Source organism: Anopheles merus, chromosome 2L, assembly GCF_017562075.2.
Source record: "Anopheles merus strain MAF chromosome 2L, AmerM5.1, whole genome shotgun sequence".
Classification (NCBI taxonomy): domain Eukaryota; kingdom Metazoa; phylum Arthropoda; class Insecta; order Diptera; family Culicidae; genus Anopheles; species Anopheles merus.
The window spans coordinates 45,233,808-45,259,062 of record NC_054083.1 but is presented as its reverse complement, the minus strand read 5'-3'; the positions used below and the strand labels follow the sequence as shown (position 1 = coordinate 45,259,062).

The following is a 25,255-nucleotide window of genomic DNA, read 5'->3' as shown; positions in this document are numbered from 1 at the left end:
AAACAACGCATCCGTCGCGTACCGGTGTACCGGTCCTGTCAAGTAAAGTGTGTATCTTTACTGTCTTTTTTATACAAACGTGCGGGGCATGGGCAGAGGTTGATTGGTTGTACAAAAGTGACCTCAACCAGTTGTGTTTCGGGCCGGAGATATTATCGTCTTCATTAGTTCCCGAAAGTGTGTGCCTTTGTTGGGGCGAAATCATACCGATCGATTGTGCGTTATCTTTTGCGAGTCGGAACGTGGAAGTGTATTCCCATTCCGACGTGGTTACTTTGTCAGGTTTTTTAAGAACATTTCGCCGCGACAGTGAAGTGATTCGGCCGTCCTATTATTCCCCTTTTTTATGTGACTTAGAACGTATCAAAAGTGCTATTAGAACGAAGTGTATTGGAGTGCATAAAAAAGAGCAAACAGAACACACGGTGTGGGAAAAAGCGTGATGCTGAGCGTGCTGACGATCATCCTCGGTGCCATTTATCTGTACTTTGTGATCGAATACTTTCTTCTCGCCCCAGGTGGTGGACGACTATCGGAATCCGAAAAACTTCACCGACGGCGGTGACGTGGCAGGCAAGGGGCAGACCGGCGCTGGTGCCACCCCGTACACCGGTACCACGGTGGACATTAACCACAATCAGCTGTCCGAGACGGGTAAGTGCTGTTGGGCTTATTGGTGATTTAGAGAGATTTAGTGCAGCAAACGTGTGTCCCTTTCTGGTGAAATGTGATGTCGTGTGTCCGTAGTGTATTTTCAAAAAGATGTTCGCAAGTAGATTCAAGTTTTCTATCTTTTTCCGGGCATATGAGCAAGCCTACGTTATCGTGTTGATAATTATTTCCTTATCTTAGACTCTCAGAAATTGATAACTATTCAAATGGAAAATGTTGAAACACAAGGCTGTATCCAGAGGAAAACTATCAATTCCTCATTGCAAAGAACCGTGAACCGTGCCTAAATCTAAAGTTTCTTCAATATTTTGGAATATTATTTTTATACCCATCCCGTCATATTTGGTCTTCTAAATTCTCCAAACTTTTTGAAATCAATTTTTGAAGATCAATTCACACATTTTTGTTAATCTTCTGTTAAAGAAAGTCTTATACTAATACCTAGTTCCTTGGACACTTCTACAACTGTAGGTCCCCTACAAGCTTCACCTTCGCTTCGACTTCATTTTAATATGATTTTAAATACAACCTTTTGAGGTCAAACGAAGAACGCGTGAAGCGTTTTCAAAATATGATCCAATTATGCAACTTTCCGTTTCACTTTCAACAAACCTTCACCGCGGCTCTCCTTACCCCCCCGTGATGCCTTCAAAAGAGCAATCGATGGAGTTTAAACTTTGTAAAGATGGCCCTAGAGCCATCCTTCCGTAATGCGCTTCAGCTAGGATTAGCGTTGCTCGAGGTAGACACGGTCATAACAACAAACCCAGAATTGGTCCTGCATGGCGCCAATCGCACAATCCACACAAACATTCGTTTTAAAATGTGTTGCGTTTTAAAACAAAACCTCGCCCACTCACACTGAGCCGGTGTCGCCCCTCGAAGAAGCGCAAAAATAATTGCATTAATGTGACTTCTCCGTTTTCTTCGCATCGATATTTTGTGTTGCGAAATGTAGCCGCCCGCATCCTGTAAGAAAGTGTCGTTTGGCTTTTGAGAGGGTAATGCAATTAGGTCCATTGTTAGCGTCTGTGCGTAGTGCAGTCGGGCAAGTCCGCAAGTGTTCTGCGGTTTTGTTGTGATTTGCGCCGTCTCGAGAAACTGAGAAGGCAGGCTAGTGTGTGTCTGCACGTGAGTGGTAGAGCTACCCCTATCTATCCGAATGTAGAAACCGAGTCCGTTCTGGCCTTGAACTTTGATTGACCAGGAAGTGAGTCTTCCTAGGAAGGACGAGCTGAAAGGTCATACTAGTTGTAAAATTCCAGGAAAAGTCTTTAATATTCTCCCTCCCAACCGTGGTCGTAAAACCCTTTTACCGCTTTATGTCTGTTCCTGTAGCCTTTGCAAGCCCGCTTTCTGCCATTGTTTGTCCGTTTGGTTAGTGCTTTAGTGTGTCCCTTACTGAAAGCTCCCGTGTTATATTACCTGTTTTGTTTCTATTCTTCCAATTCTTTTCACCTACATCCCCACTATTAGGTAGCAGCCAAAGTTTGCTGAGTAAAGAAAGCCTCAGACAGATGTCCGTAACGGTAAGTAGCGCGCGTCGTTCTGCGCGTTCGCATCGGAGTGTGACACTTTTCCTTTCAACTCATCCTTTACCCCTAGGCTGACGATCAAGCACCACAACCACACGAAGGCGTCAGCTACAGTGCGATCGGCACGGAAAGGCGGCTCTCCGACACGGACGAATCCTACCTGAGCGACTACATCCAGCGGCATAAAGTCCCGCTGCCCGATCTGTCCGACACGACCGGTTCCGGGTCCGGTGCCGAGGACGACGATCTGCAATCGCTCAAGTCGAACGCGACCGATGGTACGTGGGAGGAAAATTGGCTGTTCCGCAAGCGGCAACTGAAGACGACCGAATCCTCGATCGCCATGCTCGTACCGTCGCCCACGGAAGAGGTGAAGGCACTGATCGGGGACAAGAATGCGGACGAGATCAGTGATCTGTCCGAGGCTGGATCGGACTGTGAAGGGTACGAGTCGGATGGCAATGTGAACGGTGGCACTGTACCATCGGTAGCGCCTGTGGTTGTGGCATCAAGCAGCAAAGACACAACGAGTGAGGGAATTTCGTCCTCCTCCAAGACACAATCGCTGGACGAGATGCTGCCGCCCGACAGTCTCGTGTCGATCAACTCGTTGCCGGTCAATGAGGAGGCACTGTCGGAAGCTACCAACAGTCAGCTGCTGGCCGATCAGGTCGCACAGAACGGAGCCAGTGGACGTCTGCAGGTGGACGATCTGATCAGTATCGAACCGGTGGCGGACAGGGTGGAAACGACCAATCCGACCCTGACCAACCCGTTCCTGGACGATGTGTTTGAGGCAAACAACAATGTTATAACGGACGACGTGAAGATGCTGCAGCGTACCGAGACAGGGGACAATCGGTAAGTGGGAACAGGGAGGAATGGAGGAACACTAAACCTGCTGGGTTGTTGGGATCGACGATCTGATGATCTTTGCTTTCGTTTGCTGATTGCTTCTACTGCATTGTTGTGTTGTTTGTCTTTTTAGAATGTATTTCCCTACTTGTGTTAGGTTTTCCCACTCTTCTTTCTTCTTGTAATTGTGGAGTAACTTCAAGTCTTTGCTATTTTCTTTGCTTTCCTTTCCAGCAGTTCCGCCACCGAATCCAACGGTTACGGTGACCGAAAAGAAATCCCAATAGATCGAGGTAAGTCAGCCCGACCGTCCCAGGTCCTACAGTTTACCATAACCCTGCGCTCGAATAGCAACCCCAGTGCCTGTAACAGACCAACCTCCGTGTAGTAGAGAAGCCTCAACCAAATCTCCCCTTCCTTCCAATAAGCGGTGCTTCTCAACCCCCAATTCTGTGTACAGTAACTCTTGCACGTCTGTCCAAAAAGTAGCACCAAAAAAGAAAAAAAACCTCCCCAAATTCGGCACACAAACGGTACGGACATGCACACGCACACTAACAATGCTCTCACCGAACCAATTCACCTTAACCATCTCTCTCGTGCAGCACACCCTTCTCCATCAAATCCCGTAGCAGTAGACAGTGTAGTAGTGGTAGCGGTACCGCCCCTAGCGGACAGTAGCACAACTAATGGTAATGGTAGTAGCGTGGATAGTAGTGTAGCAACAGATAGTAGCGTCGATAGTAGTACCGTGAAGACTAACAAACTGGAGTTCTTAAAACAACCGGAAGTGCTGCTCGATTCCCGTTCACCACCGGACTCGCCAGTGCAGCAGGTACTGTCACCGCATCCGATCATGATGACGATCACGGACGTGTTTGATCGGTTGGCGAACAGTTCCCCACTGACAGCCATTTCGGAGGAGCAACCACCGGCAGTGCTGGATGAAATGGTTGACAGCGAACCGCCAACGCTGGAAGCGATCACGGAGGAATGTTCCGGGCTGGTGGAAGAGAAACACCCCGTCCTATCCCCATCAGACAGCGTACAGGTCGAGCAGGATGATAGCGAGTATCGAACGATTTCCGAAGCGACTAACAACAGTCTCCTGCTGGCGGATTCGTTCGATGGGCTCGAATCGTTCGATACGTACGAGCCGGGGAACGATGAGTTTTGCTCGCTGATGGAACCGAATGACTCCGATCGTACGCCGGAACCCGGGCCATCGCCTGACCGGCTACAAATATGGGAAACACCACCAGCTGCACTGTATGTGTGCAATCAAGGCCAGATTGAGTTTGCAGAGCAATTGCAATCACTGGAAGAGGATACTACCAAGCAGCAAGACCCTTTCGAACGGACGCCAGACGATCAACCGACCCGGGTCACGCTTCAGCCCGATCTGGTAACGTTCGACAACAATGCACCGAGTCCGGAGTCGGGTCCACCAGGGATAGTGGCCGTCACGGAGCAGATGCGTGCGTACTGCGAAGAATTAAAAGCGATTCTAAATCTTCCTGAAGATGAAGAGCCCTCTCAGGAACTGTCCGTCCCCTTAGAGCCGGAACCGGAACAGTGGGAAATTGTGGACACACCGGAAGCTCTGGAAGCGCTAGAACAGTTCCAAAATGAGCTGCTGATTGCTGTCAGCGATCCAACGCAAACAGAGGTTCGACCGTGCAGCAATCATGCGATTCGGGAGGAACCACTGCTGGAGCTTGAGGATAGATTCCCCAGCCCAATAGAGGTGGCCGGGCTGCAGATGGCACAGTACAGTGACAGTTTGAAAAGCCTGGAGTACGTCGAGGAAGGAACTGTGATGGATGAGGAAACGTTACCCCTTCCAGACGCTTTCATCGAACGTGGCGAGTCACCGCAAGCGTTGCTTGTCTCTTCAGAAGATTCTTCACAGCCCATAGTAACGGTCAGCCACACACCTTCTACCGAACCGGTACCATCCATCACGACAGTGAGCCAGGCAGGGGAGGAACACCCACCCACCAGCACGGAGGAAACGATGCTCACGTCGATCGAGTCCCGGGACGAGTCGAAGATCGAGGACACGAGCATGCCCGCGTTCAGTGATACCGAGCTTCCTTCCCTCTCATCGCCATTCACTTCCTTCTCACTTACCAATTCTACCATTAACAACAACAGCAACAACAACAACAATTGCATGCCAACTAACATCAGCCTCACGGAACAGGGTCCTAACCATCTTGTCACTAACCACACCTCGAATAACACGAATCCAAGTATTGATGTAGGCGAGTCTGCGCTGGAAGTTGATCCAGAGCAACCGCCCGTAGTGGAATCGGTCGCTGACGTATGTTCGCTCGTTCCAGCACAAATAGCAACCAATGGAGGCGATGTACCGGAGGTACAGGGTGATTCTGGAGAGCAGGACGCGTCCTTGGATGCACCGGACACGCTCATACCAGGTAAGTGCTCTTGTAGATCCACTCCCCCTTAAGATCTTGCGGTAGTAATGTGTCTATGTGCCCCTTCCGAAGGATCCATTGCCGAGCGGGAGCATCTGAAGTGGCGTAATGCCAAACCGATCGCCAACAACCCGTACTCGCCCGATGTGCTCCAGCGTCGGCTGTCGGAAAAGGCACGCCCGTCCAGCATGATCGAGATCGATCGGTTGGTGCGGAAGGAGGCGGCCCCAGCCACCGGAGGAGCTGCCGGCGGTGTGCTGATCGACGATGAGGAACCACCCAAAGAGCCGACGGACTCGGGGACGGAGAACGATCGCTCGTTACAGTCGGTGACGGGTGGCGTACTGACAGAAACGAAGAAGTAAGTGCACAATTGGAGCCAAAAACTCAATCTTTTCGGAACTAATGTTTCTTTTGATTCGTTTCTATAGGATCGGTCGCGAGTACTACATCAACGATCCAGAGCGTCTGCGTGCGGGCGGTGCCCCCTTAAAGTCCACCCTAGGACCACAGACCCAAACCCAGCAGCCAGCGCACAGTACCGACGACGAGAAAGTGAGTCACCAATCCTATTACACGCTACCGGCCGATTCTTACCTAATGGATCGGTTCCTGAACAATGCGACCGCACCGGCTACGGTCGGTCGGTCCGCCTCGATACGTTCGATACGCAGCCTGCCCCAGCACGAGCTGGCCAGCGGGTCCGGGTCCGTGCATCGGGCGGCGTCGGTCGATTTGGGCTACCAAACGAAAACACCGTCGGCGGCCGGTAGTGATACCGCGCCGGCCGTTGACATTCCCGCCCACATACTGGCCCAGTTTGAGCAGGAAACGCTGCACAGTGACTACAAGCGGGACAGCTTTCGGGCCCGGCACGCCACCACGCGCCAGTTCGTGCTGAATCCGATCTTCGACGAGCAGTCTTCGCCCGGTCCGGATCAGCCGGACGGGGTCGAAAGGGCTGCGCATACGTTGCCACGGAAGGCGCGGGTGGCGGCAGCGGCGGGGGGTCGTGGAATTGTGCCCGAACCGGTTAAGCCTGGTCGCGGACAGGTGGTGGAGACGGTTTTCACCGATTTGGGCACGTTGCGCCGTAGCGCGAGCGTGAAAAGCCGGATAGAACAGTTTTCCAGCTTTCCGGTCGTCCGGCGGACGGATAGTTATCGATCGACGTTGAGCAAATGATCGAGTGGAATTTGGAAAAAAGGGGAAGCCTGGGGGATGTGCCAACGCAATCATTATTTTTATCCAAACAAAAAACCAACACAGTCGATTGGTTGGTTCATGCTGTCGTGATACGGGATGGCATTTATGTATTTAATGAACGTTACTATGTTACTATTTGAAAGGATAGATAAAAGTATGATAATTTAAGTAAAGAGAACAGGGTTCAACAGAGAATACACCCATTTTAAGCAAACTGTTACGTAGGGGAAGGCAGACACTGTTTGGTTTTAGAGATTACGGACCACCAAAAACGAACGTAGATCGTTAGCTAAGCTCACGTCGGTACAAGCAATCACAAACAAATACACAAAAACCATTGATCGATCGTTACGAGAAAGCTGAATACCCCTGAGGTCCCAACCATCCGGGTTTTGTATGTGTGTGTGTCTGTGTATGTATGTCATGTCCTTTGTCGCTGTGTCTGTTCCATTTTGTCCCTCATTGTCCTGTGTGTTTTCGTGTCGCTCTTGTCGGTTGGATTGTTGAAGCTGGAATGACGGGACTGTCTTGCCCTCCGGGTACATCGTCTCTGTCTTGTCGTGTGTGTTTTGTGTTGAAGCATTTTCTAATTTCAGTACCCAGTCAAAAAAAAACAAAACAAAATACAGAAAACGCTCTCCCCAATGTAGCAGAAGCAAGACACTTACAGGCAAACACTTACCACACCCATATCAAGGGAGATCAGGAAGCGTGAAGAGATCAGGAGCTGATCGATCAGAAGTTTTCAGAACCCCCCCTTCACCACACGCTTCCATATTTAGTTGAATGTCCCACGTGGGGTAAGTGAAGTGCTCAAGAAACTTCCGTGACGTTGCCAAGTAAGCTCAATGTTGGGTTGAAGGGTTTGGTGTAAGATCGAACGAGCGCTTGTACGCTTCTAAAACCATCATTATCTATAATAGAGCAGGTTGGGTTTAGATAGAGCAATGGGATCTTAACATCCGGATCGTAGCAACAGTAGCAACTTCATCCACAAAAACCTTCATTCATTCATCGGTACAAAATACATGTACAGACACTAATGTTCCTTTTTGGGGCGGACAGACAGTTCATTCCTGCATCCTTCATCCAGCAAACCCATTAAAATGGGGCAAATCCATCGGTATGCATCCTTGGGACAGGGGAACAGTGGCATTGGCGATAATTGGTCTCTCATACAAACACACACAAACACACATACATACCCCGACTCATCCTCAGTAAGGTTTTAGAAAGGCGCTTCAATCGGATGGCGCATTGTGGCTTACTACAGTGACTAACAAAATGTTGTACCCAGGAGAAGTCAGATCGAGGAATCAATGTGGATTGAAATTTTGAAGAAACTGTTTTTCTGAAGATGGTGATTCCTCGATACTGCCTCTAACGATCGTATCTGGATGCTTCGTCCTAAACAGCGCCGTAACAAACCCTAACCAGTTAACCCCAACGATCATTGGAACTCTTTTAAGACTTTTAAGGTGGAACTCGTGCCAAAACAGACAACAACAAAACTAATCAATTCTAATCAAAAGCCGTATTTAGAGCCTACAACAATTCTTCCCGTTTTGTGCTACAATAAACTAATCTCTTCTTTTTCTCCACTTCCTCCTTCAAACTCAGTCCCTTCTGCTTGGCCGTGCTGTGGATGAGAGTGAAGCTGCAGCCCCACAAAAACTCACCCCCGAACCGGTCAGCTCGCTGTACCGCTCGAGCAGCGTCGGTAAGCAGCGAGATCCCAGGGCGGAAGACATCTTCGCTGCCCGCCCGGTACAGGTGACGGCCGACGATCCGATCCTGCAGCAGGGCACGAAGGTGAGCTACCTCAGTACGGCGGCCCGCGAGATCTATCTCGTACCCGTGGAGTCCGAACCGAACGGAGGCTCACTGATGAGCTCTTCCTCTGAGCTGAGCTCCGTTCACTCACCGACGAACGCTCATCAGCGCCCGGAGCTGGATAGCCTCACGTACAGCGAAGACTCGGATGTGACGCGTATCTACGACCTAACGACCGGGGAGGCGAAGGTCGTACGTACGTACCACTCGGAAACGGAGCCACCGCACGATACGATCCTGCAAATACTACCTCAACCCTCACCGACCAAACAGCAGCCAGCGCTGATGGCGACTGCCCCTAGTCATGAACAGTCGTCGTCGTCGTCCACCGTATCGGCCCTTAAAAGTCAACTTTCCACCGGCGAACGGGCGGATGTTGGCAGCTATCTTCGCCGTTCGCCATTTCCCGTGAAACCACTCTCGCCCGAAACGATCAAATTCTTTGCGCCGAAGCGAAAGCTTAGCTTTACCGGCAGCACGAACAGTTTGGTGGGGGAGTCGGGGGCCAAGGGAGCTGGTAGTGAGCAGGGTACTACACACGTGCTGCCCTCGATGCACTCGTCGCTGCACATTGACTTCCCCGCGAGCCGGAACGCGACGGGCAGCGAGTTTGCGATCATCGAGAAGGATGTGATCGATGTGCTGCCGTCGGTGAAGGAGCTGGCCAAGTGTTACAGTGGTAGCACGAGCGATGTGTCCACGTTGCCACCGAAACCACTGTACAAACCGAGGGTAAGTAGTTGGGTTGGAGGAAGTAGGGAAGCTTAAAGGAAGGGAAAACATTGGATTATAAGTCCCTTTTATAAGGGGATGAAATGGTGCATTAGTGTGTGATGGTTACTTCGGTAGAGAAAGCACATGCCTTCAGTATATGATTTGAGGCATCTATTCCTTCTTCTTTTGGGATCGTTTTTTATGCTTTACCTTATTTATGGTTTTCATTTTATTTATGGTGATGATGAATCATGATGATGATGATGATGATGGTGGAATAAAAGGTCAAGCTTAGAAAGGTAATGTACAGTACAGCGTGTTACGATCACTAGTTTGATCCTTCACCATGTTCCTTTTGTGCATGTTTGTATGTGTTTGTGTGTGTGCGATCGTATAACACAAAACTGGATCATTTGATACACAAAAATAAGATCATTTGTATCTCACGCATGTATACCCAATACTGATCCTTACCCTTCAACGAGCATTCTTCACACGATCACACAATACACACACGCAACAATTACTTGATCGTATAAACGTACAGGACACGGTATCAAACACACACACAAAACATTGTAGAGATCACGTTCTAATTCACAGAGACTCATTTAGTCCGTTTTCCATCCGTTTTACCTACTTACTGAATTCCAACCAAACAAAAACACATCGGTGTGCTATTTTATGTTTTTGTTCACTTAATCGGAAGCTCATTTGTACTCCTAACCTCACAAAAAACTCTCTTAGTAGATCACACCAACTAATATGCCTTTGCTCCTTGCAGGACTTTATCCGCCAGTCGTCCGATGTGCTGAATGAGGAAGGCATGCCCAACACGAAGGGCCAGCGGCAGTACAGCAGCACGAGCAGCATAGCGGTGCGGGACGAGATACGGGAGATCCGGAAGCTCAACCTGGAAGCGTACCGACAGTCGACGTACTACCCGATGGCTCCCGGGCACAGCATAACGGCGCGCAGCCTGTCGAAGCAAATTCGTGAGCATAAGTACGTGGTCGATCGGATGGGCTGCTCCGGTGGGGCATACTTTCGGCAGTAGCGGGTAGACTTAGTTATTAGTAGTAGCTGTAGTGCACTTAGTAGTAGTCAGTATGTGTCAGTGATAGTGTGTCGTTGCGGTACTTTAGTGCTTATAGTGGTAGTTTAGTAGTCCAATACGTTGCGAGCGATCGATGATGTACTGATCTGGAGACGAATTATTCTTTTCTTACACGCACACATGAACACACACACTCAAACACACACACACACACATGCAAACTACAGGAGCAACGTTACAGACGACCATAAGGTGGGCCACCACCAGCAGGAGGAGCAAGCGGCACCAGCACCGCTGGTGCCGGGTGGTGCCGATGGTGAGCTCAACGGAACCGATGCAGACGACGAACCCGGCCATGCATCTCCGGAGCGTCCCGCCAGCCCCGTACTACTGCCCGGCCATCTGAAGAGTAGCATACAGTTTTTCGAAAGCCTCAAGAACAAACCGTAATAGCCAACCGCCAACATGAGAGCAGCAAAACACTCGTCTGGATGGGGATCACACTGCAAACTCACGTTGAAAGTGTACGACCTTTTTTGTGCCATTTGTGTAGTCGCCCCAGCTGGAAGCGTCATTTAGTCATCCTTCACATCCTTCACACACACACACACACACATACATACACACTTACGTACTCACCTGTCGCATCGTTGTCCTTCGTCATCGCTCACTCATACTTGGTAGGATTTCCGTTACGCCCCTTCGTGTTAAGTGCTTTGTTTTAGGTTCGCGCGCCCGTGTGTTTTTCTGTGTGGTAGGCCATCTTGTTTCCTCTCGCACCAGTGGCGACAATTTTCAAGAGTCCCAGTCATTCTTCTCTCCATCGTACATTGTGCAAGCATGGATAGCCCCGTTTTTTTTTTGTTTTTAAATGGTAACAGCACTGGTAATACACCCGAAAGGGAAAACGGATTAATTTATTATATTGGCAATCGCTTTCAAATGCTCTCCCAGTACAGGTTCGTCCAGTTCGCCCAGTATCATTGTTTTTTTTTGTTATTACGACGCATATTTTAATCAATTTTGTTTTAATTTTCGCCTTTTTCCTAAATTCTTGTTGAGTTTTGAAACATTTTTCTTTTTATGCATTCATTTTTTGTTTTTTCCTCATTTTTCTCACCTGCATTTACCTACGAGCTTTCTGTTTCACAAGTAGTAGTTCATTCTCATCTTACCCGAATAAAGATGAACTTATGGATTTGATGGAAAAAATAAAGCATTGAAAAATACAGCTTTTGAAGGTTTAAGTAAAGAGCACAAAATCCGAAAAGCAGGTTTTATTACACTATTTATTACCAAAAATTGATTGATTCATGTTGGGCCCGCTCTCGACGGAAGGAATTGGTAAGTAAAGACGCTGAAAAGTGTCCCACTACTAGATTGGCTACTACTACAACTACTAACAAATACTGAACAGTGATCAGGCCGAGAGTGTCGATCGAATACTATGCTTTCCAGATGAGCACAAATGCGATTTGCTTGATTTCTAGCCACGGTTGCGATTGAGTCGTTGCATAAAACAGGCACGGAATGAGTTCAGTCGTACATCGATTTCGCCTTCCTCGAGCTAAAAATACGCTCCCAAAGAATAACGAATGAATATCCTTTCTGGTTTGGCTGCTGGAAAATGCTGCTTACGTACCTCATCGAACTTGTATATCTCCTGGTAGCAGGACGGTGAGATGCATTCCCGCACGCACCGTGTCCTTTCGATGCCATCAAACTCCGCACATCGATTGCTTTGGTCGCAGGCTGATTCGTACTCGCGGAATGTGAGCTCCTGTAAGAAGAAAAAGAAGAAGAAAAATGATAAAATTACTCCTACCGGCCTTTTTTCCCACAATCGATCGGATACTTACATTTTTGCTCGTCTCCTTAAAATCATACTCGGGAAACTGAAACACTACTTTGTCGGCATCGGCCGCCCATACTGTGGTGGCGATTGTGACGGTTAGCAGGAGGCAAATTTCCACCCAGGCAGAGCGTAGCATTTTGATTGAGGTGCTTTCGTTTGCGTGTGGTGCAGAGCCTACAAAAAACTGACAATCTCTGCGGGTCAATAACTTCTGCTCGGGGTGGAAATTTGTTTACCAATTTGCCGTCTGCAGCCAGCAACAAATAACACGATTTGCTGCACATGCGCACGACAGTCCGTGGGTTGCTTCAATGTGTCACCAAATAGGACCGTTATTTATTCTATTGGTTTAATTAGAAATCATATAAAAAAGGAAATAATTAAAGAAACATGAAAAATGGTGGAGGCGCCAAGCATTTCGTTCTGGGGGAATGAGCAATTCAGATGTTAAGCTTTAGAAGCAGCCCTGACCAACTGCCCTGAACAATAATGAGTGCTGATTATTGGTTCTAGGATGTGCTTTTGTATGTTCTTCAATTATAGACTAACGAAAACATAAAACACGCTACAAAAGTGCATTATTTATCGGCAAAATGTGTATGTTTTACATTTTTTTCTATAAAATAATACGATTACGTTCAAATTTCCTCTGCTCAGCACACATTCAGCAGTTCAGCAAACGTGCGTCCCAATGTGCTGACAGTTTGACAGCTGCCGGTGTAAAATCAAAACATTGTATAATCGTGTGTGCTTTTCGCAGCGGAAGGATTTGTTGATGGTCGCTAAACAATGTTCCACCACAGGCATTTAAATGGTAAATTCGACTTACTTTGAGTCTCTTCTTGTTAGTCGATTACATTTCCTCCGTACGTTTTATCTTCCCGTAGGAGTTGCGTCACTGGCGCGCAGTTTCAGCCGCATCGCACTCAGAGAACCGGCTACAGCTGCGGTGTTTCCGATTGTCGCACTGAAAACTCCCACCCTCAGCACGCCACAAATACCCCTCAAAGGACATGAATCCCCGATACTGCTTCCGGTACGTCCACTAGAGCTTCGTTCCACGGTTGGAAATGTGGAGATTGGCAATAGCATCCGGCGGAATCCACTGATCCCGCTGAAAGAAATCATCGACATTCCGGCCGTGTCACGCATTATCGAAAATCCGGTACAACCGCCCACCGGGCCGATCGGTGATAACCTCACACTGATACCGTCGCTCGACCTTCCGACCGATACCGGGTCGAAGGATGAGCACGGTAAACAGGCGGCCCGGCTCATCGTCATCCGGAGGCGCAAAATGCGCAAGCACAAGCTGAAGAAGCTTCGCAAGCGCATGAAGTTTGAGTGGTTAAAGGTAGGATGGTAATGGGGAAAACTTTAATGCAACAAACCGTAAACCTTTTCCCCCGTTCTTGCACCCATTGTAGGTCCGACAACGGCGCGAGCTGAAGAAGGAAAAGCTCTTCCAGGCGGAACTGTTGGGACAGATCAAGGAGGCGGAAAAGTTTTCCGCGGAAGCGTACGTGGCGAGCAAGCTGCGACAGGCCACCGACGTGCCGCTGCCACGCTTCTGGAAGGGCAAACGGTTGCCCGAGTTTATTATTAAGCAAAAGTTAGGCATGGAGTAGTAAGTCGCTGATTTGTGGTGCGTCCGCCGTTCAGTGAATAAAGTATTTGATTTGTGGCTAAATCGTGCGTGAAGATTTAAAATTAATAAGATAAATAATTCGATAAAGAAGCAGTTATCTTAAGCACATTTTATCTATACTATATCCCATCTTATCTACACAGCATATCCAAATCCGATCTAATATCTCAGAAAACGAGCATCTAATTATCCGAAACGATCTAATATCTAATGTCAAACATATCGATTTTCGGGGTTTGGAAAACATAAACAACCTCTGGATGCTGCGCAGCGCGCGCTTTTTACTCTCAGTCACCCGGCAACTCGTACCTCGTGCGGTAGTACTCCAGGCCCTCGCACGTGCACACTACAGTGGAGTAAAACCCACTTCAAACAACTATTCGAAATCCAGCATGGCCCCTCAACTCCTTCCGGCAGCATCCGGCGAGCTGATCGTCAAAAACGCTCGCCATCTCACCGTCCACGAGGAGGCGATCGAAAAGCTAGCGGACCGTGTCATCCGCGGCATCAAGGAGAAGGAAATTAACATCGAAAACTTCTCCCAGCACGAGCACCACCCGACGGCGAAGGATGCACACGCGCCCAACTGGATCTTTCTGATCGATACGCTTAACTTCTGCTTCTGGACGCCGGGAAGCGATGCCACCAAGTGGAAGGTGGACGGCCAAACCGGCTACTTTGCGCTGTGTGCCGCCATCAATCGGGCCATGCGCGAGGGCATCGACATCACCAACCCGGCGTACTATGCAAAGATAACGCTCGAGCAGCTCGAATCGATTCTACGATCGGACACGGAAGGCACGAAGGCACCGCTGCTGGAAGAGCGGGTACGCTGTCTGCACGAAGTAGGCCGCGTACTGCTCGACCGGTACGAGGGACGGTTCGAAAACTGTGTCCGCGCGTGTGAAGGTTCCGCGGTGAAGCTACTTCAGCGCGTTGTGGAAGATTTCCCCTGCTACCGGGACGAGGCCATCCTCAAGCATGAAGCCGATGGTGCAACGATCGAGACACGTGTTTCGTTCTACAAACGTGCGCAGATCTTGGTGGGAGATCTGTGGTCCTGCTACCGAGGGGAGGGATTGGGCCGGTTCGACGACATCGATGCGATTACAATGTTTGCCGACTATCGGGTGCCGCAGGTGTTGGTCCACTTCGGCACGCTCACGTACGGGGACGAGCTGATGGCAGTGCTGAAGGAGGACAAACTGCTCGCGAATGGATGCCGCGAGGAGATGGAAATTCGTGGCGCATCCATCTACGTGGTGGAGCGGTTGAAGGTGCTGGTGCGGGCGAAGCTGCTCACCGACCATCCGGACATTAAGCCGAGCTGCGTCAATGCGATCCTGCTCGACCATTTCCTGTGGGACTATCGGCGGAAGCACGCGGCCGAGCTGGAGTACATTCCGTTCCACAAGACGATCAGCGTTTACTATTGAGCGAGCCACGGTCAAGTGATCGAGTGCGGAATTGGGCAAAGATCTGCATCTACATTTTTGTGTTTAAGGGAACTTTGAAGATCAATAAAATTGGCAGCAAGCTCATATCTTAATTTGAATTTATGATAATATGTATAAGGACATTATTCACTTACCTTGTCAATCCAGTCCATTTCCAACTTTCATGTTTTCAAGAACCAATTTTCTCATTTTCTTCAATGCTTTTCTGGGTGTTCTTGATACACTTTAATAAACTATAATCCGTTTCGCTTCGCTTGGAATGTTCCTATTATCATCATCATCAACATCATCATCATCATCATCGTTATTATTGGTTTGTAACTGTTCCATTACTATGCGCGGTTTTTTTTCTTTTACCATCGTACTGTTTGTGTGTTTATGTTGTGTTCCGGGGTTTGGTTTTTACAGTCTACACATTATTAGCCAAACCCGGGAACCACGGTTTATTTACACGAAATATATAATATACGATAACAAAGGACAACTACCTTGGGGCGGCGGCGCTGTACCTTCTTCTTTCAGCAATGCTTTTTGCCTTTACTGCATGCCAGAGAAAGCCGCTCTGGCTGTGGTTTAATTTCCTCCGCACAGATAAAAACAGGTAGATTAACGTATCAACTACTTATGCAAGCATGCACACTCGGCCTGTTTTTCAATAATGGATACTACGCTCCTGTATGGAATAAGGGGATGTTCGGGTGCCGAGCTGCTTCACCTTATGGAATACAGTTATTAGAATTTTGCACATACAAGTATAACAGAGACGGGATACTTCTTTTTTGATTAGCAATGGCTTTTTTCATTTTCCGCCTTCCGATAACTTCTATTCGATCAGCATCGAACGACAGAAAAGGGAGGGCGTTTAGGGATGTTTTTTTTTTGTTTTCTGCCGAAAGTTCTTACACTACACGATCGAATGTAATTATTGTTTTACCACCACGGACACACGTAAGAATTGTTTCTACGCAAGCATCACGAAGGTGTTCAATATGTGTGCTTTCGATGCAATCCACAAGCAGCACCGAATGCGCTCGCTTCTGTACACATTCACAGCAGGGCCATTAACAACAGCGATATACGTTCAAAAAAGAGAAACGATTTGATAGAGTTTGCATGTAACAACAACGGTACGATCATATTGTTCGGTTTCGCTTTGCTCGATGACGGTTTTGCCAAAATCCGACAGTGACACGAGATAATACTTTGATCCTAACACACGTATGCAAAAGGGATGTTTGCAGGGTCGCTCGAGGAAGCTTACGCTCGATTTTATGCTCGCATCCTGGGCATCAGGGGACTCGGAAACTCGGAGGGAAGGGAATACGGGGGGACGGAAAGTTGTTGGTTTTCCTTTTTATCCCTCCGTTGCAACGCCAAACCAGCCAACGTTTGGGATTATGTTTTTGTGTGTGTGTTTTTTCTCCTTTTCTCTCTGTTTCATTTGTCGCCTATTAGTTGTTAAGCCCAAGCCGCGCAATTTGCTTCAACTTCAAGTCGAAGCACCTAAATACGAAATGTGCTTTCGTAAAGGGATCTTATTAAAAGTCTAGACGTGTGACATCCTACGAAAACTGTACTAAATACGGATACCGAAAAACGAGTGAAAAAAAGAAAGAAAGCTAAGTATCGGATCGAAACAAAACAGGGTTCATTAACCTTAACACATTTGCTCTCTGCCCACACATTACGCAATAATCAATAAAACTCATCAATAAAATAATCAACATAATAACATCGGGATCGATTTTGAATTACACAATTAGCCGAGTGAGGACGCGGAGATGTTATTGGAAGGGGGAGAGGAAAACATTGTTTTTTTTTTTTGCTTGTTTTGCATCTCCTCGGGAAAGCGAAACTGCAGCAGGAAATTGATTTGTGCGAGAGAATAATAAAATAGGAAAGAGAAAGGGATGCCTATTAAAGATTGCTTAACGCTTGCATAACCATCGTACAAATCAACGAGACCAACGAGCGCGCCGGGAAAATGGAAAAGGAAAACAGAACGAAATACAATGGAACGATGATTAAAGATGCACTGGTTCCGTTCGGAGTTGAACCACGAAAAGGGCAAAAAGAAGAGAGGGAAAGGGTAAGAAAATGAATGAAAGCCCTTTCCACCATGTTTGGAGCACGTTTGACGGCGTCGCCTGGATGCGTTCTGAATTCTGCTCTGTCCCGCGTGCCTGTTTAAACTTTCGTTTCGACCATGTCGATGTTTAGCTTATAGTACACGTACGGGAAGTATTCCGACTGTCCGAAGCCGAGCCCAGGAATATCGACGTTCTGTAAAAAAAAAAGGAAAAAAAGATTGTAGAAATCTGTTTGGAACACTTTGCACCGCATTGCAAGACACTCACATCCGCATTACCACCGGACGAGGCTGCCGAGCCGTCCAGGTGGCCGTACAGCTGCTGCAGCACGTCACGCAGACGCTTTGTGCTCTTCTTGTTCGGGTGGATGAGGATGGCTTGGAAATTGACTGGCAGTCCGTATCTGCAATTAAATCACACATTTTAGTAAAATGCCCGAGGAAAATCAGAAGATACGAAAATGAAGGCGACATACCTCAGTACCGATTCGACAAACACGCGCAGTGCCTTCACGTGCACCCAGGCGCAGAAGCACTCGCTAAAGTTGACCTTCAACCATCTGACCAGCGGTCCCTAATGTACACGGAGCAATTGCCATCGGTTAGCGACACTTCCTTTTAATGCATCACACCGTCACTACTTACAAACTGCTTCTTCTTGTCCGTCACCAGCTTCGTGATTTCGTTCTTGCCCGCGGCCAGCTCCTCCTCATTGTACACGAACTCGCGCACGACAAACTTGCGCTCGCGGGCGTGCAGCTTGAACTCGTCCACCACCTTCTTGAACAGCGTCACCGTGCACAGCACGTAGTCCTGGTCCTGTGTGATCGTTTGCGACGAGCGGGGCACGATCATGTCCGTGATCTTTTCGTAGTGTGCGTTCCAGTCGCCCATGTTGGCCCTACGGTTACGGAGATTCAGGATAAGGGTTTGTGCTTAAGGAGTTGCTCTATACTACTACTATACTGTACGTACTTCGGCACAATCACGAGCAGCGTGGTCAAGTACTCCGAGTCGAGAATGAAATGTTCCTTCTTGACAAGATCGGCCAAGTTACGGGTCAGCAAACTGCCACTGTAAGTTTTACAAACAAACCATTTCAAACCATATTTTCGTAAAAGCAAACATACATATCGCATTTGAGTCACACTTACGATTGCTTCTTCTCCAGGTTCTGCAGGTTGCCCTTCAGATTGTTGTACGCGGCCGATTTCGTCTTCAGATCCGCGTCGATTTGTCCGACTTGTTTGGAAATGATGTCGGCAATGTTGCGCAGCGACTGCTTCGTCGGATACTTGGCCAAATCCCACTGGAAGCGGGTGATGTACGAGGTCAGGTCATCTAGAGTTTTGAAGTTGCAAAAGAAGACAAAATATTAGGAAATGTGTTTAAAAAGCTTCCAAGCTGCACAAAAATATTCCAAAATAATGAAAATAAAACAAACAGAAAAAACAAAACGGTGTTCAAGTGCGTCGGAAAAATCGATCGATGAAGAAAAAACAGTCCTGCAATAATAATAATTAAAAAACAAAACGGAAAATACACAAGGACTAAACTCGTCACATGTACACAAAGTTGTAAGCAAACAATGGGGAGGGTACAGTACATAAGATACATATGACACGCGTGTCCATTGAAAATACTATATGCACCATACAGATTCTTTATTTATAGAGATTTTTTTCATACTTGTTTTAATACTCTACGAAACTGTGTACACAGTAACAAACAAAGCGGCAAATTTTGAAACGGGAATAAAACACATTATCAAAGCAAGGGACAACAGAGTAGCTCATACACGGTCGAGTTTCTGTTTTTTTTTTGTAAATTATAATACTTTTTTGTTTGGTTATTGTATACACTGCTTGTTCTGCATTTCTAATACAACAGACTACACTGTACCGGGCTAGCGCAAACAGGAAAGATGGAGCTTACGGCACAGTTCAAATTTAATCCAAAAAACCTTCAATTGTGTTCAATTCGCTACGCTAGAAAATTATAAACGGGACGCTTGTTTTGGCATTTCCAATTAAAAAAAAAATCACTAACTAAAGGCGGAGAGGAAATAGTATACACGGAACGGTAAAACGGAGATCATAATGATCGTTACTTCCACAAAAAGGGGGGAAAGTGTGGCTCAACGTTACACGAGGGAGAGGAGAAAGCAAATGCAGCAAAAGAGCAAGAGAGAGAGAGAGAGCGTGCTGAAATTAAATGCAACAAAAGTTGACAATTGTAACTAAAACAAAGGTACAGAAACGTACGCCAAGGTGTGCAAAGTCAAACAATACACGGGTGATTTTCAGCTCTGTAAAGATCATTTGTTAAACACATTCCAGAACAATGGTATAAAACGAGACAACAGCTCAAGGAATTAGGTTTGAAGGGATGATAAGGACGAAAGGATGATAAGGATCGTGTAAGGGGCGGGAAGTAGTGTATGTGTGTGTGTGTGTGTTTGGACCCGCAATATAGACACATACAAGGAGGCAATAATAACACAGCTTGCAGCAAACATGTGGCGACGAGATCCTGAAACGAGCAACTGGACTGGGGAGAAAGATAGATTAAAAAACAAAGCAATAGAAAGTGAATACAGCTACGGCAAGAAGGTAGAAGGCAACAAACGTGTAAAACATTGCTACATTTCAAGAAACGGACATAGAGAAGGAATAAAACACAAGGAGGACACACATCGCCAAGAAGAGACAGTAATATAGCAGCATTCGAAATGGCGAAGGGGGCAGACGAGCACGCAGGCACGAAGAGCAAGTGCTGAAGAAGAGTGCAGGTGAGTGTGGAAATTACACAGTTCAGCTCCGATAGAGGCGTGCCAGCAATGTGGGCAGCAAAGGCCAACAAACAAACTAAACACACTAACGACTATTTGAAAATACCCTCTCGGGGGAGGACACAGAAATAAACTTCCTCAATTATGCAGGTCTGCAACAGAAAGTCAATGCGCGCGTGTGTGTGTGTGTATGAATGCGTGTAACGGAAGAGCAGCTAGTAGTAGAAAGATAGAAGTAGAAAGAGAGCATAGAGTGAATTGTTTGTGTGTAGTAGAGCTTCGAAAATAAAACACAGAAAAGAGAAACCAAAAAAAGGAAAATTCAAAACAATACCAAATGATTGCAACATTATCAAAAATAAAAGAAAAGGAGGACCAGGTGAGCCTGACCTGGATTGATGACCGCCGACACCGTCGTTGGTAGCGGTGGTGGGCGCTTTCTAGCGGCCGGTTGCTTCCTCCCCACGCGCAACCCATTCCGTGCCAACGGGCGCCAGCTTGTCCCGGACGGTGCGTCACCCGATGCCGGTGACGATGGTGGGAGGTGGTCCAGCGCCCCACCGTACACGGCCGAGTCAGCGTCCTGCTGGTCGGGCGGACTGGTGGCGGACCCATGGCTGCCGGTGCCGGTCGTCACCCTTCTACTACCACCGCAGCAACTGCTGACCGGCGAGAGGCGCAAACCCGCAATCCCAACCGGGCGGCCGGGGCTGTGCCCACCGAACAGATGGCTAGACGAGCGACTCCTGCGGTGGTCCCGGTGGGAGAACCGAAAGAACGGAATTGTTTTGGAAGAGGAAATTGTACACACACAGACCAACCACACACACACACACACAGAAACTTTATACAGAGCATGTGCTTAATCCCGATAATACAATCATCATCAGCAATCAAAAACCATCCTTCTCCCGTCAAACAGGACATCAAACAATTACTACCATGTGTGTGTGTTCCATATGGATGACGTGTATGAGACGACCTTACGATGGAAGAATGGTGGTGATGGAGCGCAACATCAAACGACGGAAACATTCAATGGTAGAAGGTAGTATATGCTCGATGTAACATTTACATTGGAGAAAAAAACGAAACATACACAAAACACAGCACACATTCATCAAAGGGTATCGGCCAATTCGATTGATGATCATCAACTTTTGACTTGGTTCGGGACAACATACAACAAATGAGTGACGCGACAGGACATTAATTATGAAACATTGCTCGTACTATGCCGAGAGCGAGACAAAACGATTCACCTTGGACTAATGATGATACATCAAGATGATCGAGTGATTGCAGCGTGAAAGATGAAATTGTCTTTTGAGAACAGTTGCCGAATATTGCCGATCAAATGTTTCTCTCTGCCCAGGACAGAGAGCAATCGAATGATTGCCAACACGTGTGACACCAATGGACAGAACACAACACACGTGGTTGCATGATAATGCGTAATGAATGTTTCAAATACACAACGATCTTTCTCCTTCTGCCCCCCCATGATCAACAACATCCAAACACATAAACACACCCACACACACACACACACACACCCACACGGGCAGCGGTGTGGCGACTGAATGTGGCGAATCAAGCGCGCCAGCTGTACCTGGACTTGGACTCGGAGTGCTTGCGGCGCCGATGAAACCAGCGCCACTCGAACCCGTGCTCCTCCTCTTCCTGCTCCTCTTCCCGTTCCGTTTCCGGTGCGCTGTGGCCCCACTCGTCCGGCGGTCGGCCCCCGGCATCCGTCACCCGCAGATGGGCGTGACTGCCGCTGCAGCTATCGCTACTACCCTTACGGCTTTTGCCGCTCGCTTTCTTCGGGATTTTCGGTGAGCGCGGTGGCTTCCGGTGCCCTACTCGGTGGCCAAGTTTGTCCCGCCAGCTGCTGCTACCGCCACTGTCGCAGGCCGGCTGCGCACAGTCGATCACGCGATCCGCACCGTAATCGTACACCTGGCAGACAACCGTTGGCGGTGTGGTCGGTGTGGTCGGTGTGGTCGGTGTGGACGGTAGCGGACAGGTACAGACGAGCTGGCCGCCGCCGGAGCCCGGTGCCGTCCGTCGCTCCATTGACGAGCAGGCCGATGAGGAAGAGTTCGTAACGCTGCCATGGCGCGAGGAACTGGTCGTCGTCGTTTTGCCACCCTCGCTGTGGCTGTGGCTGTAGGAACGGTTTCGTTGCCGATCATCAGCAACCGCCTCATCGCGATCGTCACCGTCATTTTCATGATCGCTTGGTTGCTCACTAGCTATTACTTCACCCGACAGGGACAGAGCTTTGTCCGGCTCCAGTGTTGGTGTGGCCGGACCGGATTCATCATCCGATGAGTCGGGGCCTTGGTTTGGGAGGTTTCCAGCATAATTGGAATACAAGTGTTTAGTCGTGTGTGCGGGAGGGGAGAGTGTTGATCATTTGTTTAGATTATAGGGTTGTACTAGGAAAGAAAAGGAAGATCGATAGGAGCTAGAGGGACATGGGTGCAAGGGGGGGGGGGGGGCAAAACAATCGATGAAAAAGATAAACCAAAAAGATACCAAAAGTACGCAAACGATCGATCGATCGAATCTGTTTCCCAAATGGATCATAATGAACGCAAAAAACAGCTCTAGACTTCATCAATTATTGGGACCGGAAAAGAAGTCCCGGAAAATGAATTAAAAAGGACAGTTAGCTCACACAAAACAAACCGAAAAAATGCACGCAAAACTAAACTCTTCCGGAGACATACAGAGAGAGAGAGAGAGAGCGAGAAAAACTAGCATCTAGCAGCGGCATTACTGCGCCACGGTAGCATCGAACGACAATTGATTGAGTTTTTGGTTAAGTTTTGTTGGCTGCCGTTCGCATTCGACTTCTTTCGTCACCGTTTTAATAGGGCGGGAAAATGGTAAACCATGGCCATACCGAACCCGTTCCCAGCAAAAGATGTAGAAAATGTACACAACAAATCATAAACACGCACACACACACAGCCTTTGCAGCAGGCTGCTTGCTACTCACTGTTGTTGGCCTGCAAGTTCTCGTACAGCTTGTCGCGCTGGTCCTCCAGCACGTCGCCCAGATAGGCGGCGATCTTGCGCGTCGTCTGCTCGACGTACCCGTCCAGCTTGCCCAAATCATCGGACAGTCCGACCAGCTGATCGAGCGTACCGACCTAAAACGGTGGTAGCAAAAGAAAGGGGAAATGTTATCCTCTCGTTAGACATGGTGGATGGCTACTTGCAGGCTATTCAACCCGCCTCACTGAACGCCTACCTTCAGGTCCGGGATGTGAAACTTGAAGTTTTCACACAGATTGTTCTGCTTGCTGGTAACGTTGTTCATCGTTTCCCAGGTCTGCTGGCATGTCTTGTCGCCCGGTGCGGATATTAACCAGTATTCGGTCATTGTGGACGCTTATCGGTGGATGGGGATCCTAAAATGAGGCAATCGAAAACGGTGGAAGATCGATTAGTGGAGCTGGAGTGACCTTGGGTGGTCGTTCTTTTTTTTTTACGGCCAGTTATTATTTAATGTTCGTAGAGCCAGCCGCAGATGCCTTGAATCCCTTGACATTCGCATGCCTTTGCCCAGCCAGGATTGATTTGTTTTGAAGCGACGACACTAAAATCGATAGCTGAGCGAGCAGTGCTGATGATCAACGTTCAAATGGCTCTTCCGACGACTCCCAAGGAATTTTGCCGCCACTTATGCAACGATGGTCGGTGGAAGTTGGTCGGCGCCTTCCTTTTCAATTCATCAGCCACTAGATCACTAGAACTAGTAGTAACGGGGTGGGAGACCTAGGCAACTGCGAGCCCCACCAGAGAGCGAGACCACACCATACCGCCCCACCGGGTGGGGAAGCGAGAGCGCGCGAGTACGGAGCGAAAAAATGGTCAGCTGTTTTGAACTGATAAGTCACATGACATCTACCTTTTCCTCTGTCCGCTCAATAGACACGGAATTTTCAACAAACGCTCTGGTGGTACTTCCTTTCGGGATCAACTGTTCCTGTTATTTGTTTAGTCCTGCCACCGTCCTGCTCACCTCCGGCTCCATTTTCCACCACCATCTCCACAAGGACTATCCCCGTGCTTGACACGGGGAAGCGAGCATTATCGATTTTCATTGCACCCCCTTTCGGGGTTCGCTCTTCCTTTGGCCCGTCGTCGGGAATCGTCGTCCTAAAACACTTTTGCAATTGTTTCGTTACACACTGCCCCATGGGGACATTCGGTGGGGAAACGGACCGTTCCACTCGTGCGGTCACCCTCCAACCAGACCCACCACCAGCCGCGGATTCGCAGTAGACTCACCCTCTTTTCCAATGGCCAACCAAGAAAAGCGACGACGGATGTGTACGCGCTCGCGAGAGACGGTCCCGGAGATTGCAGCCGAACCAAAATCCGTCTGGTCGAACGTGTAGCGTTGCAGCAAATCCGCGAAACACACACGGCACAGCGGGGAAAATCCTAGATCGAACGGGCACAAGGCACGGGAGCTCTCAGGCAAGAACACCAACAACGGCAGCGGATCTTCTCTTCTCCACCATTACAACGTATTCACGTGATTGCTTTCGGTGCGGTGCGGCTGTGTGGGAGAGTTTTTGCGACGTTTCGCTACACGGTGCCAGGGGTGCGCGTGATAGTGTGCGTGCTGGCGTGAATCGTTTGCGAGCTGTCAGTAGTGCTTTGTCTCGCTCGTGCACGCGGTACCAAAGCGGTGTTTGCCGTTTCATTCGGCTGTGTTTTGAATTGAACGGTTGTCAAATGCATTTGCTTGAGAATGACTTGATGTGTCAAATTTTCTTGATCAGTTGTTTACATCTCAATTTAACCGCTTCACAGGGTGATAAGATACATTTCGTATAAACTATTTTATGATATTTTAGCTTGCATAAATTTTATGCTTTTTGCACAAAGGAGAAAAAATTCAAAAATACTTAAAAGCTCAATACTATGATCGTATACAGGTAAAACCATAAAGGCATAATTTGAGCCAAACATTCACTTACAAGATCAGGAAATGTTTTCTGCAACTGTTTTTTTTTACAATGAAACATAATGATGGAGCACTTTGTCTCGATTTGTGATGCCATTTTAGCCTGAAA

General features: G+C 48.1%; 6 protein-coding genes across 22 annotated transcripts in view; 3 read left to right on the top strand and 3 right to left on the bottom strand.

The window, feature by feature from the left end:
• Positions 1–11,544, top strand: part of LOC121592764 — a 43,310-nt gene extending 31,766 nt beyond the window's left edge. For 13 of the 17 annotated variants that reach the window (XM_041914535.1, XM_041914537.1, XM_041914531.1 and 10 more), the window contains 11 exons: positions 519–654; positions 2,149–2,201; positions 2,278–3,068; positions 3,297–3,355; positions 3,668–5,503; positions 5,576–5,864; positions 5,935–6,058; positions 8,330–9,274; positions 9,541–9,555; positions 10,041–10,261; positions 10,541–11,544. In XM_041914535.1, the coding sequence (XP_041770469.1) occupies positions 519–654; positions 2,149–2,201; positions 2,278–3,068; positions 3,297–3,355; positions 3,668–5,503; positions 5,576–5,864; positions 5,935–6,058; positions 8,330–9,274; positions 9,541–9,555; positions 10,041–10,261; positions 10,541–10,763 (4,692 nt within the window). In that variant the 3' untranslated portion in view covers positions 10,764–11,544. The remainder of the gene's footprint in view (positions 1–518; positions 655–2,148; positions 2,202–2,277; positions 3,069–3,296; positions 3,356–3,667; positions 5,504–5,575; positions 5,865–5,934; positions 6,059–8,329; positions 9,275–9,540; positions 9,556–10,040; positions 10,262–10,540) is intronic. The other 4 variants (XM_041914548.1, XM_041914533.1, XM_041914546.1 and 1 more) reach the window with 4 other exon arrangements.
• LOC121592772 lies at positions 11,125–12,497 on the bottom strand. The gene is made up of 3 exons (XM_041914556.1): positions 12,173–12,497; positions 11,956–12,093; positions 11,125–11,880 (listed from the first exon to the last, which is right to left on the bottom strand). Exons 1-3 carry the CDS (start codon positions 12,302–12,304, stop codon positions 11,800–11,802), a joined length of 351 nt encoding a protein of 116 aa, XP_041770490.1. The 5' UTR covers positions 12,305–12,497; the 3' UTR covers positions 11,125–11,799.
• A 390-nt stretch (positions 12,498–12,887) lies between these two features.
• LOC121592771 lies at positions 12,888–13,858 on the top strand. Its single transcript, XM_041914554.1, has 3 exons — positions 12,888–12,982; positions 13,056–13,522; positions 13,596–13,858. Exons 1-3 carry the CDS (start codon positions 12,958–12,960, stop codon positions 13,794–13,796), a joined length of 693 nt encoding a protein of 230 aa, XP_041770488.1. The 5' UTR covers positions 12,888–12,957; the 3' UTR covers positions 13,797–13,858.
• Positions 13,859–14,068: 210 nt separating this feature from the next.
• On the top strand, positions 14,069–15,365 carry LOC121592768 (queuosine salvage protein). The gene has a single exon (XM_041914551.1). It carries the CDS (start codon positions 14,077–14,079, stop codon positions 15,250–15,252), a length of 1,176 nt encoding a protein of 391 aa, XP_041770485.1. The 5' UTR covers positions 14,069–14,076; the 3' UTR covers positions 15,253–15,365.
• Positions 15,366–15,522: 157 nt separating this feature from the next.
• On the bottom strand, positions 15,523–24,767 carry LOC121592769 (V-type proton ATPase subunit C). The gene is made up of 9 exons (XM_041914552.1): positions 24,462–24,767; positions 23,419–23,578; positions 23,164–23,317; positions 18,517–18,703; positions 18,338–18,436; positions 18,008–18,263; positions 17,839–17,936; positions 17,631–17,766; positions 15,523–17,556 (listed from the first exon to the last, which is right to left on the bottom strand). The coding sequence occupies exons 2-9, from the start codon at positions 23,548–23,550 to the stop codon at positions 17,461–17,463; spliced, it is 1,158 nt and encodes a 385-aa protein (XP_041770486.1). The 5' UTR covers positions 23,551–23,578; positions 24,462–24,767; the 3' UTR covers positions 15,523–17,460.
• On the bottom strand, positions 18,710–23,157 carry LOC121592770 (serine/arginine repetitive matrix protein 3-like). The gene is made up of 2 exons (XM_041914553.1): positions 21,766–23,157; positions 18,710–20,899 (listed from the first exon to the last, which is right to left on the bottom strand). Exons 1-2 carry the CDS (start codon positions 22,230–22,232, stop codon positions 20,506–20,508), a joined length of 861 nt encoding a protein of 286 aa, XP_041770487.1. The 5' UTR covers positions 22,233–23,157; the 3' UTR covers positions 18,710–20,505.
• Positions 24,768–25,255: the final 488 nt, after the last annotated feature.

Coding starts and splice junctions, on each gene's coding strand:
- LOC121592772 (XM_041914556.1), bottom strand. CDS start 12,304: ATGCTACGCTCTGCCTGGGTGGAAATTTGCCTCCTGCTAACCGTCACA. Junction 12,094..12,172: donor TTAAGGAGACGAGCAAAAAT/GTAAGTATCCGA, acceptor TTCTTCTTACAG/GAGCTCACATTCCGCGAGTA. Junction 11,881..11,955: donor AGATATACAAGTTCGATGAG/GTACGTAAGCAG, acceptor GCGTATTTTTAG/CTCGAGGAAGGCGAAATCGA.
- LOC121592771 (XM_041914554.1), top strand. CDS start 12,958: ATGTTCCACCACAGGCATTTAAATG. Junction 12,983..13,055: donor CCACCACAGGCATTTAAATG/GTAAATTCGACT, acceptor ATCTTCCCGTAG/GAGTTGCGTCACTGGCGCGC. Junction 13,523..13,595: donor TGAAGTTTGAGTGGTTAAAG/GTAGGATGGTAA, acceptor CACCCATTGTAG/GTCCGACAACGGCGCGAGCT.
- LOC121592768 (XM_041914551.1), top strand. CDS start 14,077: ATGCTGCGCAGCGCGCGCTTTTTACTCTCAGTCACCCGGCAACTCGTA.
- LOC121592770 (XM_041914553.1), bottom strand. CDS start 22,232: ATGGAGCGACGGACGGCACCGGGCTCCGGCGGCGGCCAGCTCGTCTGT. Junction 20,900..21,765: donor CACTCCGAGTCCAAGTCCAG/GTACAGCTGGCG, acceptor GGACCACCGCAG/GAGTCGCTCGTCTAGCCATC.
- LOC121592769 (XM_041914552.1), bottom strand. CDS start 23,550: ATGACCGAATACTGGTTAATATCCGCACCGGGCGACAAGACATGCCAG. Junction 17,937..18,007: donor CGGACAAGAAGAAGCAGTTT/GTAAGTAGTGAC, acceptor CGTGTACATTAG/GGACCGCTGGTCAGATGGTT. Junction 17,557..17,630: donor CGTCCGGTGGTAATGCGGAT/GTGAGTGTCTTG, acceptor TTTTTTTTACAG/AACGTCGATATTCCTGGGCT.